This window comes from Chanodichthys erythropterus, chromosome 2, assembly GCF_024489055.1.
Source record: "Chanodichthys erythropterus isolate Z2021 chromosome 2, ASM2448905v1, whole genome shotgun sequence".
NCBI lineage: Eukaryota > Metazoa > Chordata > Actinopteri > Cypriniformes > Xenocyprididae > Chanodichthys > Chanodichthys erythropterus.
Genome location: NC_090222.1, coordinates 19,559,592 through 19,578,231, shown reverse-complemented (window position 1 = coordinate 19,578,231; position 18,640 = coordinate 19,559,592). Strand labels below are relative to the sequence as shown.

Here is an 18,640-nt window from a genome sequence, read left to right as displayed (position 1 = left end):
TAATGACAGTGAGAGCAGATTCTGGCAGTGAACCAGCAGCACACACTTAGACACTTAGGTGATATAAATCTGATCTTGATACTACCACAATAATCACCTACTGTGGAACAGAATGGTTCCAAATTAATTTGAGTATTTGCAAATTGTTTAGTTAAATTAAATTAGTTTATCTTGTTTATTAAGCATGTTGAAACTATGCTATCATGAACTGTAAAAATAGAGATTAATGCCACGCAGCAGCCCACTTAAAGAAGAGAAACTGACATCAGAATGTGTGAGTTCACAGCTATCAGTCTAAAGAGATGAGCTCAGAGCCACCGGTCTAAACTGGGTTCAGAGATAACAATCACAACCCACACGCTGTGGTCAAACTAAAAGTTCTCGCGCTCTTTACTAACGTGTTTCCAAACCTCAACATAGTGCTCAAAATACTACAACTGAAAATACTACAAACATTAGGGCTGAGGAAAAAAACTAAAACAATAAATGAACACAACTACTTTAGTTACAATACACAATTATAAGGCAAAACTTGAAGCTCCTTATAATACTCAAATATATTGGTGATTTTAACATTTTTAAATGTGAATGTGTTTGTTCATGTGTTTTGAGATGATCGAGTGAGAACTGCACACACAGAGTGAAGAGTTCTCACGCCTGATATAAATATATTGTTATTATTAGCAAAGGACATGTAACATTCCCTGTTTTTTATTTAGCCAAAACACATAAAAAGTCTTTCATTTTTAGTTGAAAATGGCGTTGTGTAAACAGCCCCTAAACTGCTGAAGAAAATAAAGTTAAGAACAGAAACATACATTCTGTGTACGTTTACATGACAATGATGTACTAATAATGGAGAAGTTTTCCTTTGTGTTTTTCTTGTACAGATGACAAAGTCAAAATGATTCTTATTCATACGGATCCAGGAAAATGATTAAAAATGCTGTTTATGCAAGTCAGGCTAGTTGATGCCATTTTTATCAAGAAACACTACTAGCCTGTAGACTGTTTATGTAGTTTACACTGAGTTGAAACATTTTCAAAAAAACTTGTCATGTAAATGGTCTCTCACTCCCAACCTGGCCACAAAACAGGAGAAAAAGAGAATATATCAAAAAATGTCTCCCACTTCCCCACAGCTTCCAAAACAAGGAAGGAACAAAAATAATCAAGATAATATCAGGTTTAAGTTGCAAATATGAACCACTTGTAAATGAACACATAAACCTTAATTTAAGATAAGCAAGATAAGCATTGACATTACTATTGCAGTAAAGTACATTACCTCAGCTTATAGAGCAATGAAAACACATTCACTTTCAGAAGACAAAACAAAAAATTCAACAAAAAATATGGTCAGGACACAGCGAATGTTTCTCAACATCTGTGAGTTTCTTCTCTGCTTTTATGCTGCCCCACTCCTGGTTGGTAACCAGGCACAGTTGGGAACAAAAAAAAAACAAAACAATGATAAATACTTTTGACAAAGTCAATAACTCACACATAATAATAATAATAATAAAAGAATGTGTCTTTGGATGTAACATCACTTAAGCATCACTTGAGTTGCATCATCAGTTGCACTCACCATTTGCCCTTATGTTGTACATAATAAACATAGTACATAATAAATAATAAAGCAAGATGCTCTGTTGAAATATGTGAAGGTTTATTTAAAATGCAAATGTAAGACATAAAATAAAATTATTGTGACAGATGTGAAGGGGAGAAGAACTTATAAGTTTGTCAGGTTTTTCGACAAGAAAAACTTCCGCATAGGATACACATGAGTCTTCAGGAAGCTTCCTTACTCCTCGTTCCTCACCTCCTCATGGTGCAATTAGAGAATTGATATCTCCTTCAAAATGGCTTTCTTTGACCGTTTCCAGGTCACACATGACTGGAGGATGAAGGAGTGAGGAAACAAGGAAGCATAAATTTGAGTAGGCTATTGAGAAGAACCCCTGGCATTTCTTTTCCTGGCTGTGATATTGGTGTTCTCAGTTCAGTGTCCTTGTATTTTGTTTTTCAGTTTAGTAGTTAATTGAATTTTGGTATTATTTTAATAAACCTTCTGCATTTGGTTCCAACCCTCCCTTGTCCCTGAGTTTGCCTTTTGGCAGCATAATCTGTTCAAAGCAGTTATGGTGATACCATAAAATAATACATAACTTTCAATTACATTCAGTCTTTGGAGAAAAAGAACAAATAAATTACCTTTACGTTAAAAAAAATGTAGCCAATTTTTCTTATTTCTTTATTATTATTATTATTATTATTATTATTATTATTAATTGCTGTATCCATTTATTTCAGTACCGAAAATTGCAGTCATGGGTTTCAGTGGCTTCTGGCTAAAATAGACCTAGAACAAACCAAACTGCTTTAAACAGGTTATATTTATAGACACTTCTTTATCATGCATCAGTTAAATGCAGCTGTATTATAATGTCAGCACTAAACAGTCAGTTGGTCAAATCAGAGGAAGTTAACAACCACAGGAGAGGCTGATGATGTTTAAAGAGAGAACATAAAGAAAAGAAAGACTGACAGAAACAGAAAATGGCTGATCAGTGTCACATGTGTCTGCTGGGACTGATCATTCTCTGTTCACTTCTGACAGGTAAAGAAATCTTTTAATCTTTAAAGAGTTCATACTTGTTTTCAGTTCAGTTTCTGGTGTGTGTTGCTACCTGTTCCTGAATTATTGTCATTAAACTTTGTATTTGAATTAACTTTCTTCTTCTTCGTCGTCTGTTTGCCAGCGACCACGTGTTATAGTATTAAAAGTTAAAATTAACCCTATTATTTTACTGTTTTATATTAATATGTAGGTGAAGCAAAAGCAACTCATGTGTTCAGGACTTCTGGTGAAAATGTCCGTCTGCCCTGTAATAATGCTCTTTCTGGCTGCACATCAACTACATGGATCTATTCTAGAAATTCAGAGACAGTTGAACTGATTGCTGGAGGGATAAAGAAGAAAAACATACAGAGACATCGGAGACTGAGTCTGGAGTCTGACTGCTCTCTGAACATCAAGAAAGTCACACAAGAAGATTATGGGCTTTACGCCGGCCAACAATTTGTGAATGGACAAAAACAGGGAACTGATGCACGTGTTTATCTGCATTTTATTCATGGTCAGTGTTTCTGTAAATTATTTGATTACTGAATTAATTAATTAATGTTCATTATGAATTAATTATATGATTATATGTTCATAAAACCATTCTCTCTTTGAACTCTTTACTGAAAAGTCTGAATCTGACATGTGATTTCTGTATTATTTTCTGTTTCAGTCTTTTCATCATCCTCACAGACTGAGATCAGACCAGGCAGCTCTGTGACTCTCTCCTGTCAGTTGTATTATTATGGAGTCTCTTGTGATAGTTTGGTCCGTACTGATGAAATTCAGCTGATCTGGGTGAATCAGGCTGGTGTTAGTGTGATGACAGACTCCAGATATCAGATATCATCCTCTTCAACACACTGTATCATCACTCTGACTACAACACTCCTGAATGAAGATCTCAACAGAGAGTGGAGATGTCAGGTTACTCAGATAAATCAACTGAAGACCTCAGCCACATTTACTGTCAAGTATTCAGGTATTAAAAAAACACTCTTAAATCAATTTCAGAAGAGTCTGAAACAGAGACATGACATGATTGTCAATAATGTCATTCATTCAGAACAAACTGAAGGTTTATGGGCTTCAGCTCACTTTGTTTCACTCTTATATAAATGAGGCATAAACTGTTTAATGTGGTTATAGTAACACCTCTCTTCTCAACAACTGCACTGTAAATACTGATGATTAAACACAAACTGCATGTCATGTGATGTAATGATTGAATTTAAAATTATGTTAATGTCCTGAACATTCATCTTCTGCAGCTCCAGTCGATTCAACAACACTGATTCCAGTCACCAGATCAAACTCTGAGAAGAAATCAAGCCGAACTACAGCAGCAGCTCCGACACAACCAGGTACATGATCAGTCACACACCATCAGTCTCTTATCTCAGTGGTTTACACTGGCTCTCACAAACTTTTTATCATCATATTTTATCTGGAAAGTAACTGTTTAAAGAGATTTGTCAGTGGGATCAAGTCCTGGGGCCTCATGTATAAAACTTTGCATAGATGTCATCCTTAAAGTCTGCGTATGCACAAATCTTTTCACATTTGTAAAACTATCCATAATAAGATGTAACACATGATGGGGTAATTGAACAATTAAAAAAGTTTTTGCTAACCAGAGGTGTTGAATAAAAAGCAAGACAATACAGTATTTCATATATATTTTGTATTTTTACAATATGGTGCATCTGAACAAAAAAAACCCTTAAAACGGTCCTATACAGATCATCGGATCATTACCTCAAACTCTGGTGGGACTTCAGCTGCACACAGAACTTCAATTACTACACAGCAAGGTATTTATGTTCCCTTTCAGTCGGTCACGTTCGACGTACGTCAGTAGTGACCGACGAATTGGGATATCGCTTAGAGAGCCCTATCATCTTCGTGTAAACTAAAACAAGCCAATGGAATTGGCGTGCGATATTTGCATAATGCGCACCGCCCCCGACAGGTGTATATAAATAGGAAGCAGATGCAATCGCACTCTGTCTTTCGCTTCGGAGCCATTCACTGGTGTCCTGTTTTAGAAGACTCCTTTCTTCGTTTGTTTTATTCTAAAACATTGCCTCAGAAGAGGATTTACAGCGAGCTTTCAGTGCTGGTGAAAGGGCACGTTCAGCGAGGTCGCGAGTCTCCGAGGAGCTGAGCTATAAGCTCGAAAACTGCTGTTTTCACAGCAACACAAAGAGCGTGTGCGTGTGTAGCGATTTGGGCCGGTTCCTCGGTGTGTCAGGGAGTGGTGTACCTGACACATCGCGTCGCTCCCTGGGTGCTTCAGCACGAGTGAGTTGACTTCCCCTTCTAAAAGAGCTTTACAGACGAACCCTGACAGTATGTCATTTCGTCTGTGCGTTAATGGGTGCGGTCGTTCCCTGGTCCCTGCCGATGGGCACAATCGTTGCATCTCGTGTTTGGGCATTCTGCACGCTGAAGCAGCTTTTGTGGATGGTTCATGTTCCCATTGCGGGAACATGACTATCGCGATGCTGAGGTCGAGACTCTCCTTCCTGAAGTCTCAGGAAGCGGGGGTCCCCTCTCCTATGCCGCGTACGACCGTTTTTTCCGGCCCCGGGAACCGGAATGACGGTACGGCGCTGTATAGGAAGGGTGACCGGAGGATTACGGTCAGGGCTTCCCCGCCGAGCGGAAACGCTCCTCGGGCCCCTGCCGCCTCATCAGCACCGCAACCCATCGTGCCACCGTTGGTTTCCGCTGGGCCCTCTACGGACTGTCCAGCCGTTACCTTTGGTGTGCCGGCGGCGGATCAGATGTCGATCGCTGCATCGGAAGGTGAGCCTGAGTCCTCGGGGGAGGATTCGGACGCGCTGCCGCCCGGGACGGTAGCGTTGCCCGAGTCGGATCCCGAGCTTACGGCTGTGCTCTCCCGGGCCGCCTTGTGCGTCGGGCTTGAGTGGAACCCTCCACCCTGTCCCGGCCCATCTCGGTTGGACGATTGGTACTTGGCGGGGGGTCACGCTGGTCAAATCCAGCGTCCCCCCCCAATGCCTTTCTTCCCGGAAGTACACGATGAGGTGACCAGGTCTTGGCAAGCTCCGCTTGGGGCTCGTACGGGGCCTGGTCCCTCGTCCGCCTTCACCTCCCTGGACGGCGGGCTAGCCAGGGGGTACGCGAAGATCCCGCCAGTCGAGCGGTCTGTTGCGACGCAGTTGTGTCCAACGGCCGCTGGCTGGCGCGGTGAGCCGCGTCTCCCGTCCCAGGCCTGTGAATTCTCAGCCGGTCTGACTGAGAAAGCTTACAGTGCCTGTGGGCAGGCTGCCTCTGCCCTGCACGCGGTGGCCCTTTTGCAGGTCTATCAGGCAAAAGCGCTGTCGCAGATGCCCCAGGAAGGTCCTGACCAACAGCTGCTTGGGGAGCTGCGCGCTGCCACTGACCTTGCCCTCCGGGCAACGAAAGTGACAGCGCGTTCTGTTGGCCAGGCGATGTCTACTCTAGTAGCCCAGCAACGCCACCTCTGGCTGACCTTGGCAGACATGAGGGAGACCGACAAACATCGGTTCCTGGATTCCCCCGTGTCTCCGGTCGGCCTTTTCGGCGACGCGGTGGAGAGCTGTGCCCAACAGTCCTCCGCTGCACAGAAGCAGGCTGAGGCTATCAGACATGTCATGCCACGGCGGTCCGCTGCTGCCTCCACCCAGCCGCCCGTGGCTCAGCCTCAGCCCGCTCGTCGCCGAGGGCGCCCGCCTGCGTCTTCCTCCGCCCCTGCTAAGTTGGCAAAGCAGCAGCCTACACCAGCCAAACAGCAGGGTGCCGGGCGCGGACGTGGTGCCCAGCCCGTCTCTGCCAGCCAGGTGGCAAGCGGTCGGGGAAAACTCGGCCCTGAGACGGGCGACCTGGAGCGGAAGGTTCCTGCCCTTTGGGAGAGTATTCCATCTGCTCTCCCACCCCCGGAGGAGGGCCGGGGGGATTTTGTGGCGGCTGTCCATCTACCGCCGCTGGCTCTCCGGAGTCCAGCGGTACCCACTTTGCCACAAAAGGAGCAGTTTCCTCAAACTCCAGGTCACAACAGGGGGTGTCTGCCAGTGTGCCAGGCTCCGCCTCGCTGCTGTCAGCTCCCTCCCCATTCGCCAGCAGGTGGCAGTGTGATGGCGCAGACCGCGTCCCGTGCGCCGTCTCCCATGCACACTGCTGCCTCGCAGAGTCTGACCCCACTCCGGGCCGCCCCCAAGCTGTCCGGGTCGGGTCCCTCTCTGCCTTGCTGCCCCACCCCCGGTGCGTCTGTGGTGCCTTTGGTCCTGCTGGCTCAGTGTCTGGAAGCATGGAGCACGCTCCCCAGCCTGTCCAGTTGGCTCATTCGTACTATCAGACTCGGCTATGCGATTCAGTTCGCCCGGCGTCCCCCGGTCTTCAGGGCTGTCCACTTCACTCCGGTGTCGTTGGACAGTGCTCCTGTTCTCCGGGTGGAGATTGCTGTCCTCCTGGCGAAGGGCACAATCAAGCCGGTCCCTCCAGCCGATATGAAGTCGGGGTTTTACAGCCCCTACTTCATTGTACCGTAAGAGGGCGGTGGGCTACGGCCAATCCTGGACCGTCCCCAGGATTGGTTTGCAGCAAAAGACCTGAAGGACGCATACTTTCATGTCTCGATTCTGCCTCGACACAGACCCTTCCTAGGTCGGTCTGCGTTCGAGGGTCGGGCATGTCAGTACAAAGTCCTACCCGACATGGTTGTAGCTCCCAACCGGTTGGGTCTTCAGGTCAACTGGGACAAGAGCAAACTCGCCCCCGGGTAGAGGATCTCTTGTTTCGGTCTCGAGCTAGACTCGGTCGCACGGACTGCGCGTCTCACCGAGGTGCGCGTCCAGTCGGTGTTGAACTGCCTGAGCTCGCTCAAGTGCAGGACAGCGGCTCCACTGAAAGATTTTCAGAGGCTCCTGGGGCATATGGCATCTGCAGCCGCGGTAACGCCGCTCGGATTGCTTCATATGAGACCGCTTCAACACTGGCTCCGCGGCTTTTATTCTAAAACATTGCCTCAGAAGAGGATTTACAGCGAGCTTTCAGTGCTGGTGAAAGGGCACGTTCAGCGAGGTCGCGAGTCTCCGAGGAGCTGAGCTATAAGCTCGAAAACTGCTGTTTTCACAGCAACACAAAGAGCGTGTGCGTGTGTAGCGATTTGGGACGGTTCCTCGGTGTGTCAGGGAGTGGTGTACCTGACACATCGCGTCGCTCCCTGGGTGCTTCAGCACGAGTGAGTTGACTTCCCCTTCTAAAAGAGCTTTACAGACGAACCCTGACAGTATGTCATTTCGTCTGTGCGTTAATGGGTGCGGTCGTTCCCTGGTCCCTGCCGATGGGCACAATCGTTGCATCTCGTGTTTGGGCATTCTGCACGCTGAAGCAGCTTTTGTGGATGGTTCATGTTCCCATTGCGGGAACATGACTATCGCGATGCTGAGGTCGAGACTCTCCTTCCTGAAGTCTCAGGAAGCGGGGGTCCCCTCTCCTATGCCGCGTACGACCGTTTTTTCCGGCCCCGGGAACCGGAATGACGGTACGGCGCTGTATAGGAAGGGTGACCGGAGGATTACGGTCAGGGCTTCCCCGCCGAGCGGAAACGCTCCTCGGGCCCCTGCCGCCTCATCAGCACCGCAACCCATCGTGCCACCGTTGGTTTCCGCTGGGCCCTCTACGGACTGTCCAGCCGTTACCTTTGGTGTGCCGGCGGCGGATCAGATGTCGATCGCTGCATCGGAAGGTGAGCCTGAGTCCTCGGGGGAGGATTCGGACGCGCTGCCGCCCGGGACGGTAGCGTTGCCCGAGTCGGATCCCGAGCTTACGGCTGTGCTCTCCCGGGCCGCCTTGTGCGTCGGGCTTGAGTGGAACCCTCCACCCTGTCCCGGCCCATCTCGGTTGGACGATTGGTACTTGGCGGGGGGTCACGCTGGTCAAATCCAGCGTCCCCCCCCAATGCCTTTCTTCCCGGAAGTACACGATGAGGTGACCAGGTCTTGGCAAGCTCCGCTTGGGGCTCGTACGGGGCCTGGTCCCTCGTCCGCCTTCACCTCCCTGGACGGCGGGCTAGCCAGGGGGTACGCGAAGATCCCGCCAGTCGAGCGGTCTGTTGCGACGCAGTTGTGTCCAACGGCCGCTGGCTGGCGCGGTGAGCCGCGTCTCCCGTCCCAGGCCTGTGAATTCTCAGCCGGTCTGACTGAGAAAGCTTACAGTGCCTGTGGGCAGGCTGCCTCTGCCCTGCACGCGGTGGCCCTTTTGCAGGTCTATCAGGCAAAAGCGCTGTCGCAGATGCCCCAGGAAGGTCCTGACCAACAGCTGCTTGGGGAGCTGCGCGCTGCCACTGACCTTGCCCTCCGGGCAACGAAAGTGACAGCGCGTTCTGTTGGCCAGGCGATGTCTACTCTAGTAGCCCAGCAACGCCACCTCTGGCTGACCTTGGCAGACATGAGGGAGACCGACAAACATCGGTTCCTGGATTCCCCCGTGTCTCCGGTCGGCCTTTTCGGCGACGCGGTGGAGAGCTGTGCCCAACAGTCCTCCGCTGCACAGAAGCAGGCTGAGGCTATCAGACATGTCATGCCACGGCGGTCCGCTGCTGCCTCCACCCAGCCGCCCGTGGCTCAGCCTCAGCCCGCTCGTCGCCGAGGGCGCCCGCCTGCGTCTTCCTCCGCCCCTGCTAAGTTGGCAAAGCAGCAGCCTACACCAGCCAAACAGCAGGGTGCCGGGCGCGGACGTGGTGCCCAGCCCGTCTCTGCCAGCCAGGTGGCAAGCGGTCGGGGAAAACTCGGCCCTGAGACGGGCGACCTGGAGCGGAAGGTTCCTGCCCTTTGGGAGAGTATTCCATCTGCTCTCCCACCCCCGGAGGAGGGCCGGGGGGATTTTGTGGCGGCTGTCCATCTACCGCCGCTGGCTCTCCGGAGTCCAGCGGTACCCACTTTGCCACAAAAGGAGCAGTTTCCTCAAACTCCAGGTCACAACAGGGGGTGTCTGCCAGTGTGCCAGGCTCCGCCTCGCTGCTGTCAGCTCCCTCCCCATTCGCCAGCAGGTGGCAGTGTGATGGCGCAGACCGCGTCCCGTGCGCCGTCTCCCATGCACACTGCTGCCTCGCAGAGTCTGACCCCACTCCGGGCCGCCCCCAAGCTGTCCGGGTCGGGTCCCTCTCTGCCTTGCTGCCCCACCCCCGGTGCGTCTGTGGTGCCTTTGGTCCTGCTGGCTCAGTGTCTGGAAGCATGGAGCACGCTCCCCAGCCTGTCCAGTTGGCTCATTCGTACTATCAGACTCGGCTATGCGATTCAGTTCGCCCGGCGTCCCCCGGTCTTCAGGGCTGTCCACTTCACTCCGGTGTCGTTGGACAGTGCTCCTGTTCTCCGGGTGGAGATTGCTGTCCTCCTGGCGAAGGGCACAATCAAGCCGGTCCCTCCAGCCGATATGAAGTCGGGGTTTTACAGCCCCTACTTCATTGTACCGTAAGAGGGCGGTGGGCTACGGCCAATCCTGGACCGTCCCCAGGATTGGTTTGCAGCAAAAGACCTGAAGGACGCATACTTTCATGTCTCGATTCTGCCTCGACACAGACCCTTCCTAGGTCGGTCTGCGTTCGAGGGTCGGGCATGTCAGTACAAAGTCCTACCCGACATGGTTGTAGCTCCCAACCGGTTGGGTCTTCAGGTCAACTGGGACAAGAGCAAACTCGCCCCCGGGTAGAGGATCTCTTGTTTCGGTCTCGAGCTAGACTCGGTCGCACGGACTGCGCGTCTCACCGAGGTGCGCGTCCAGTCGGTGTTGAACTGCCTGAGCTCGCTCAAGTGCAGGACAGCGGCTCCACTGAAAGATTTTCAGAGGCTCCTGGGGCATATGGCATCTGCAGCCGCGGTAACGCCGCTCGGATTGCTTCATATGAGACCGCTTCAACACTGGCTCCGCGGCTGGGTCCCGAGATGGGCGTGGCAGTGCGGCACGCTCCGTGTCCCCGTGACACCGAGCTGCCGTCGCACCCTTATCCGGTGGTTGGACCCTTCGTTCCTGTGGGCCGGAGTACCCCTCGAACGAGTGTCCAGGCATGCTGTGGTCTCCACAGATGTCTCTGCCACGGGATGGGGGGCCACGTACAACGGGCATGCAGTGACAGGTCTTTGGACGGGGCCTCAGCTGCATTGGCATACCAATTGCCTCGAGTTGCTAGCGGTTCGTCTTGCGCTGGCCCGCTTCAAGGAGCTGTTGTCAGGCAAGCACGTTCTAGTCCGCTCACTAAGCATTGCGGCCGTTGCGTACACCTACCGTCAAGGTGGTCTACGCTTCCGTCGCATGTTGCAACTCGCCCGCCATCTCTTGTTGTGGAGTCAGAAGGATCTGAGGTCCCTTCGGGCCACTCGTGTCTCAGGTGTGCTCAACCGTGCAGCCGACGAGCTGTCACGGCAGCATCTACTTGCGGGCGAGTGGCGGCTCCACCCCAGGCGGTCCAGCTGATTTGGCAGCGGTTCGGCGAGGCCCAGGTAGTCCTGTTTGCCTCCCCGGAAACTGCCCTCCGCCAGTGGTTTTATTCCCTGACCGGCGGCACGCTCGGCACGGATGCCCTGGCACACAGCTGGCCCCCGGGTCTGCGCAAACATGCGCTTCCCCCAGTGAGCCTTCTCGCACTATTCATGTGCAAGGTCAGGGAGGACGGGGAGCAGGTTCTGTTAGTGGCTCCGTACTGGCCCACTCGGACCTGATTCTCAGACCTCATTCTCCTCGTGACAGCACCTCCCTGGCCGATTCCTCTGAGGAAGGACACCCTGACTCAGAGACGGGGCACCCTGTGGCACCCGCCTCCCGATCTGTGGAACCTCCACGTGTGGTCCCTGGACGGGATGCGGAGGTTCTGAGTGATCTCCCGCAAGCGGTCGTAGACACCATCACTTCCGCTAGAGCTCCTTCCACTAGGAATCTCTACGCGCTGAAGTGGAACCTGTTCGTCGAATGGTGCGCCTCTCGCCGAGAGGACCCCCGATCATGCTCGGTCGGATCCGTGCTTTCCTTTCTGCAAGATGGGTTGGAGCGAAGGCTGTCTCCCTCCACCCTCAAGGTGTATGTTGCCGCCATTGCCGCACATCACCATGCAGTTGAGGGTAAGTCCCTGGGGAAACACGATCTGATCGTCAGATTCCTGAGGGGGGCCAGGAGACTGAATCCTCCTCGCCCTTCCTCCGTACCCTCTTGGGATTTGACCCTGGTTCTCACAGCTCTCCGGGGTCATCCCTTCGAACCTTTGCAATCAGTCGACCTGAAACTAATGTCTCTTAAGACGGTTCTTCTGGTTGCATTGGCTTCCCTGAAGAGGGTAGGGGATCTGCATGCATTTTCGGTCGACGAAACGTGCCTAGAATTCGGGCCCGGTGCTTCTCACGTCATCCTGAGACCCCGGCCTGGATACGTGCCCAAGGTTCCTACCACTCCCTTCAGAGATCAGGTAGTGAACCTGCAAGCGCTGCCCTCGGAGGAGGCAGACCCAGCCCTAGCTTTGCTCTGTCCCGTCCGCGCTCTGCGCGTTTACGTGGACAGAACGCGAAGCTTCAGGACCTCAGATCAGCTCTTCATCTGTTACGGAGGCCAGCAGAAGGGAAAGGCTGTCTCCAAGCAGAGGATGGCCCACTGGATAGTGGATGCCATCGCCTTGGCGTACGAATCCCAGGGCGTGCCTTGCCCGCTCGGGTTGAGAGCCCACTCCACCAGAGGGGTGGCCTCTTCCTGGGCGCTGGCTCATGGCGCCTCGCTGACAGATATCTGTAGAGCTGCGGGCTGGGCGACACCTAACACGTTCGCTAGGTTTTATAGCCTACGTGTAGAGCCGGTATCCTCGCGTGTACTCGCATCCACTAGTCGGTAGACGTGTTGTACCCACTCTAAGTGTCGGCTTGCAATGCCATTCCCGCCACTGGCCGGATACGTGCATACTTTCACTCCAGTCGTGTTCCCCGCTTGGTGAACCCTGTCGAGTTCCTCCGCCTCCCCCTTCGGCTCGGACATTGCGGAGTGTCTGATGCCAGGCCTACATCCGTCGCTGACGCTGTCTGTTGGCTGGGGCCCATATGTCGTGACCCCTCTACGTGAGCGGTCCCATATGTGTATTTTCCACGGTTTAAAACTCCCTACGGGCCGAGTCCGTGTCTTTCCCTTAGCAGAGCCAGCTCTGCTGTCACCTGTCAGATGAGTCTCCCCTAACCAGGTGGAGCCATCCCAGGGACTCCATATGCGTACTGCCCCTCCGGGCCAGTCCATATGTGCATTCCCACGTAAACTCCTCCCCCATTGGGTAGGTAGTGGTTTCCGCAGCGTCCCTTACGGGTTCGCTTCCCCAGTGTGTCTAGTTTACTTAGTGGGTAGTGGTTAGACAGCAGTAGACTCTCTCGGTGTAAGCTCGCCCCTTCACCGCCAGCCGGTGCTATGGGCGGCTGAGCTTGTGCTGGGCACTGGAAGGGGTTTCGTAACTGTGGCGCTTTAGTTGGGATCCCAATTCGTCGGTCACTACTGACGTACGTCGAACGTGACCGACTGAAAGGGAACGTCTCGGTTACGTATGTAACCCTCGTTCCCTGAAGGAGGGAACGGAGACGTACGTCCCGTCGCCACAGTTTCTGTACCCTCGCTGTAGTGCGGACACCAGTTGTCTCCTCAGCGAAAAACAGAGTGCGATTGCATCTGCTTCCTATTTATATACACCTGTCGGGGGCGGTGCGCATTATGCAAATATCGCACGCCAATTCCATTGGCTTGTTTTAGTTTACACGAAGATGATAGGGCTCTCTAAGCGATATCCCAATTCGTCGGTCACTACTGACGTACGTCTCCGTTCCCTCCTTCAGGGAACGAGGGTTACATACGTAACCGAGACGTTTGTCTTTCTCATTTCAGTGCTTTACAGAGTAACAGTAGAACTGCTATCTACATATTCCTTTGTTGAGAAGCTTTTCACAAACCTTTTGACAACAACAGTTGAAATAAATATTTTATTAAATATTTTAAATAGTTTGTAAAAGGAATATCTATAACGTCATGTTTTTGTGTGATCAGTTAGTATTTTTGAATTTACTCAATATTCATCCTCTATAGCATCAACCACAGAGAAAACACAGATTCCAGCTACTGCAGAGTCTCTTAATCAAGGTATGTATGTGAGTGATTCTCAAGTTAGTGTGTTTATTCACACACTGGGGTTGTGTCAATTATTGATTCCTCTCTGGAGATTTTAGAGCAGCTGATAATAAACTTTGACACTAAACATTGTTATTCCTCTTATACACATAACCAACCATCCATCAAAATGAAAATGCTACTGCTAGTGAAAAGTAACTCTTTAATAATAAGATCAATGAGACATCAGTCTCATTCAAACAATCGTAAACAATCTGTGTCATGACATATATAAACATAGGGGGTAAATTGTGCAGATGACTTTCAACACGTCAAAATATGCTGTTCTCTGGAATAACTCAGATTCACTTTGTTTTGTTTCATTCAAACACAACTAGCAACATCTGGACTGCCTGATGGTGACACCCTATTGGCATTCACTTAGTTCCCCATGCCTAGAAACACCCAAAGTGGCAACAGTTGTAACAGCTGTAAACTAAGAAAGAAAAGCTTTTTGTAAACTCATTATCCACAAATATGGATTTATGTGTCTGTCAGTAGTTGTTTTTGGTAACACTTTACAATACGGGTGCACTAATATGCATTAATCCATGCCTAACTAATGCACAGATAATCATGTTTTAATGTATGATTCATGAAGAACTAAACCATTAATTAATGATTACTGCATCAGCAACTAATAAAGAGTCTATATGATTAATAGATTAAGTAATATATTAATTGTTATTAATTAATATGTGTTATAATGCATTAATTCCTTAATAACATATTTTATTAACTAATAGTGTAAGTTAATGTGTTAATTATCACAATGGTTTGAGGCCATGTACTTCAATTTCCAGCTGTCTGCTTTGATTAATCAAAAGCTAATGATTTTCAAATGTATCATTATGTTATTACTTTACTTGTTGAGGCACATGACTATTAACTAATTGTTAAGTAATATGTTACTGGGTTTTGACATCCACACTAAGCCATGGAATTCAATTTCCAACTATCTACAACCGTGATTCCACTTTAGCAGATGAACTGCTGCTTCCAGAGCCTTGTTGTTCATGCTTGAGGTCAAGGATTCAAAGGTGGAACACTGAGAACATGTGGCCAGGCACTGCTCTTTCATAACACTGTGTCAAGACCAGACAAAGAGAATAGAACCCATTAAAAACAGTGATAGAGATACTACACTGTATGTGGCACGACGCAACACAACACAACAAAACGTCATTTCTGTTATGTTGGACAAATGGACTTGCAATGGTCTGTCATGTCCAGTGTAAACAGGTGTACCAGATTAAACACAGTGCAACATCAATCTGTAGTTCAGATTCTGGTGTGCTCATATTTGTGTGCTGCCCAACTTACCCATCCTTCAAACACATTCTCTGTCATTACACTCACTGCATGTGCAACAGTCAAAACCTATTAATTACATATTACTTAACAATTAGTCATGTGCCTCAACAAGTAAAGTCAAAACATAATGATGCATTTTCAAATCATTAGTTAATGATTAATTAAAGCAGACAACTGAAAGTTGAAGTATATGGCTTCAAACCATTGTTGGAGTTAACACATTAATTTAAACTTTTAGTTAATAAAATATGTTATTAAGGAATTAATACATTATGACACCTTTCATTAATAGCAATTCATATATTACTTTATCTATTAATCATTTATTGCTTATGCAATAATCATTAATTAATGGTTTAGTTCTTCATGAGTCATTAAATCATGATTATCTGTGCATTAGTTAAGCATGAATTAATGCACATTAGTGCACCCTTATTGTAAAGTGTTACCGTTGTTTTTATATCTTTGGTAAAATTATAGTAATATACAGTAGACGTTCTGCAGTTGTTTTCATCTGGATCTGAACATGTCCCTCTATTGTCTCTCCCTCAGTGACTGTGATTGTTGGTGTTGTTGCTGCATTGGCTGTTCTCCTTCTTGCTGTTATTCTTTGGTCTATTCTTAAAAGAAAATCTGGTGAGTTTTACTTCCTCGTATTTTGCTACAACAGACAAAACAATCCAAGAAATCTGACTTTAAGTATTTATAGACAAGCGCATCAGTTTCAGTTTTATTATAGTAATTTGGGAAGAAAAAAAGTGTTTGGTTTAATGGTTTATAAGATTTTACTGATTTGAAAATTATGTTTTAATTTTCATAATTCTTGTAACAAGTGAAAACTAATCAATTAACTAGACAAAAAAAGTTTCTACAGCATTAGAATTTTACTAGAAAACTTGCATTACAGACATTTTGTGTTTAGTTTTTTTTTTTTGTGTCTTTTTTTGTTTTTTTTATCATAAGTATTCCTATTTCATGAGGCATTATTTTTCAGATAACAGAAGAGGGACTGATGACTCTTTGGTAAGTGTCAAAGACCTTATTGTGTCCATAATCACTGCTCCAGTGAACTATCCCTGTAAAATGTGTAGTTTTTAGTTGAGCATCAGCTAAATGTCAAGTTAGTATGCTGTTTTTGTACCGTTTCTTGTTTAAATTTCACAGATAAGAATAAATATATTGGACTCAATGATGCAACATTTCCAGTATTTCATAATAACTTGGTTCACCATATCTTCATTGTCCAGGAGCAGAAAGATGATGTGACTTATACTGAGGTTGTCAAGTACAGTAAAAACAAAGCCAAAAAGAACAAGGTGAGTAAACACTTCCTTGTGTCCACTAATGCCATCCACATTCTCTCAGCATTATAGTTTGTAGGCTATACCTAATTCAGTTTTATTCTAAAATGCAGTTCTTCTCTTGGGTTAAAATCTAACAAGAGGCTGTAATATTTGTGGGTTGCATTCTGAAGCTTGTTTCACAATATCTGTGATGTTCATTCAGGTTCATTGTGATGATAAAGTGACTTACGCTTCCATCAGTGGAGCAACAGCTGGACCTCAGGATAACTGCAGTCAACTTTATGCCTCTGTGAACAAGAACCATCATAAATGAGTAAAACAGTCATTTGTTATTCAAAGAACTTGTATAATTGACTCCTATAGGGTTTTATTCAGTGCCATTATAATTACTGTCTTTCACATGTTAACAAACAAACCCAAGTGGTGATCAGATTTTTTGTAGTATTTTGGTTAGTTTTGGATGTATTTTATAGTAGCTGTCTGCTTGTTCAGTTAATGTTATTGTCTTTATTATTATTATTATTATTATGAATTCAGGATGAACTGATCTCTGCGCTTGCACAAAGTTTAGAAAATGGAGGACAGCTTCATTTTTAGATCATTCTCATTGAACCATCAATGTTGTTAATTAACTGTCAGTTTGCAGTAATTATGAAAACAGGCTTTAATGACAGTATGGCATGAATGAATATTTGGTATTTTAACCATTTGAGCAGCTGCTTTCAGTAATGCTTGTAATACTAGATTGTGTTTGTCAATAAATGTATGACACAAATAGCCTGTCAAAGCATTGAAATGTATTTTCTGCCATTACAAATATTTCCTTTTGCAGTTTTTCTGAGGAGAACCTCTTGTTGTATTGATCTAAGCCTTTAGGATACAGATGTAGTGGATTATGACAGTGTCAGAAGTGAGTTTGTAACTGTGCAGAATGCACCTGTGAGCTCAGAACTTACATTGGTTTTTCATTGTAAATGTCATTGTAAATATAATGTGGCATTTTAACTGTTTTTAATATCCAATCTACAGTAATTAATGTAATCTTTTAAACTATTTCTGTGCTTGAGACATTTGTGAGAGATGCAGAGATCTCACACTTAATCAGTAAGCTGTGTTTGACCAAATAAAACTAACTTGCTCAGTAGAGTCATTTGTTGAATCAGATTGCACTTTTGTATGTTTTTGATTGAGTAAAAAGGTATTTGTTTAATTCTGTGGTTTAGCGATATTTTGTTGTCGCTGCTGAATAGTGCAAGGAACTCAAAATCAACACCTATATATATAATACACTTATATAGTGCACTATTTGAGTGGACAACCATAGTGTCCGAAACTAGTTGACATTATTCAATCCTATAATGCACTGCAAAAATGAGTGTACAACAATGTACAATGAACAGCTATAGAATACCCATAATGCACTGTAAGGGTCATGGTGTCCATGACAGATTTTAAATAAATAATTTCATTGCTAATGGAGTTTTCCAGTTAAGCTAAATATCAAATGATTATTAAACAGCAAGCACAAAACTATCCAAAAGCAAGCAGCCCTTCCAGTAACACAACAAATTCACTCGTCATTTTAATTCATTCTGACTTCAAGTAAATAGTGAATGAGGGTAGGGGATGATTTTGGAAACAGCCAGAGTATTTTAGTACAGTGTTCTATCTGTATCAATGGAAAATGCATGTCTGAGAACCATTAATGTCATTCATTTCCAGTATAAAAAATGGAACTGGTTCTAATAAAATCAGATTAATTCCATTATTTCAACATTATATGAACCTCAGATAATCCATTAACATTTGTACACCTAAAAAGCTAATATTATATATAAATGTCATACATTTTATATTCTGTCAGATTCTGACATTCACAGTGCAAAGTTTTGGAAAAACTCCAGCAACAAATTTGGGAAACAACTGTCTGCAAGCATGCAAAAATGCATAGAACCGCATGTTTAATATCAGGTTTAACTTTATTTAAGCACTTGTTGAAAACTAATTTGAATGTTTTTTACTTTAATAAATTATAGTTATAACTAGGTGTGCTGGAGCACAGTTGAAGCTAAACATTTGTTAAACTGCAGCACTAGTGAATTTGTAAATGTTTTGTAACTATAGCAAAAATGTGAAAGGAAACCCACTTTAAGAAACAAGAGGAACTGCCACCTGAATGTGTGAAAATTCACACCCATCAGTCTAAAATGGGTTCAGAGATCATCAC

At 46.7% G+C, this 18,640-nt stretch overlaps 1 protein-coding gene across 2 annotated transcripts; it reads left to right on the top strand.

Annotated features, from left to right (window-relative positions):
• Positions 1-2,481: 2,481 nt before the first annotated feature.
• Positions 2,482-17,549, top strand: LOC137026145 (uncharacterized). Of its 2 annotated transcripts, none has more exons than XR_010895852.1 (10): positions 2,482-2,626; positions 2,838-3,146; positions 3,306-3,614; positions 3,904-3,996; positions 4,375-4,446; positions 13,715-13,768; positions 15,662-15,745; positions 16,111-16,132; positions 16,357-16,425; positions 16,616-17,549. XR_010895852.1 is itself a non-coding variant. In XM_067393403.1 (10 exons), exons 1-10 carry the CDS (start codon positions 2,566-2,568, stop codon positions 16,724-16,726), a joined length of 1,191 nt encoding a protein of 396 aa, XP_067249504.1. In that variant the 5' UTR covers positions 2,482-2,565; the 3' UTR covers positions 16,727-17,549. The 2 variants fall into 2 exon arrangements, 1 of the variants encoding a protein (XP_067249504.1); XM_067393403.1 differs by having other exon boundaries at positions 16,104-16,132.
• The last annotated feature ends 1,091 nt before the right edge of the window (positions 17,550-18,640 follow it).

Excerpts from the sequence above, each read along its gene's own strand:
- LOC137026145 (XM_067393403.1), top strand. The coding sequence starts at position 2,566 with ATGGCTGATCAGTGTCACATGTGTCTGCTGGGACTGATCATTCTCTGT. Across the intron at positions 16,133-16,356 it reads GAGGGACTGATGACTCTTTG|GAGCAGAAAGATGATGTGAC; the intron begins GTAAGTGTCAAA and ends TTCATTGTCCAG. Across the intron at positions 16,426-16,615 it reads ACAAAGCCAAAAAGAACAAG|GTTCATTGTGATGATAAAGT; the intron begins GTGAGTAAACAC and ends ATGTTCATTCAG.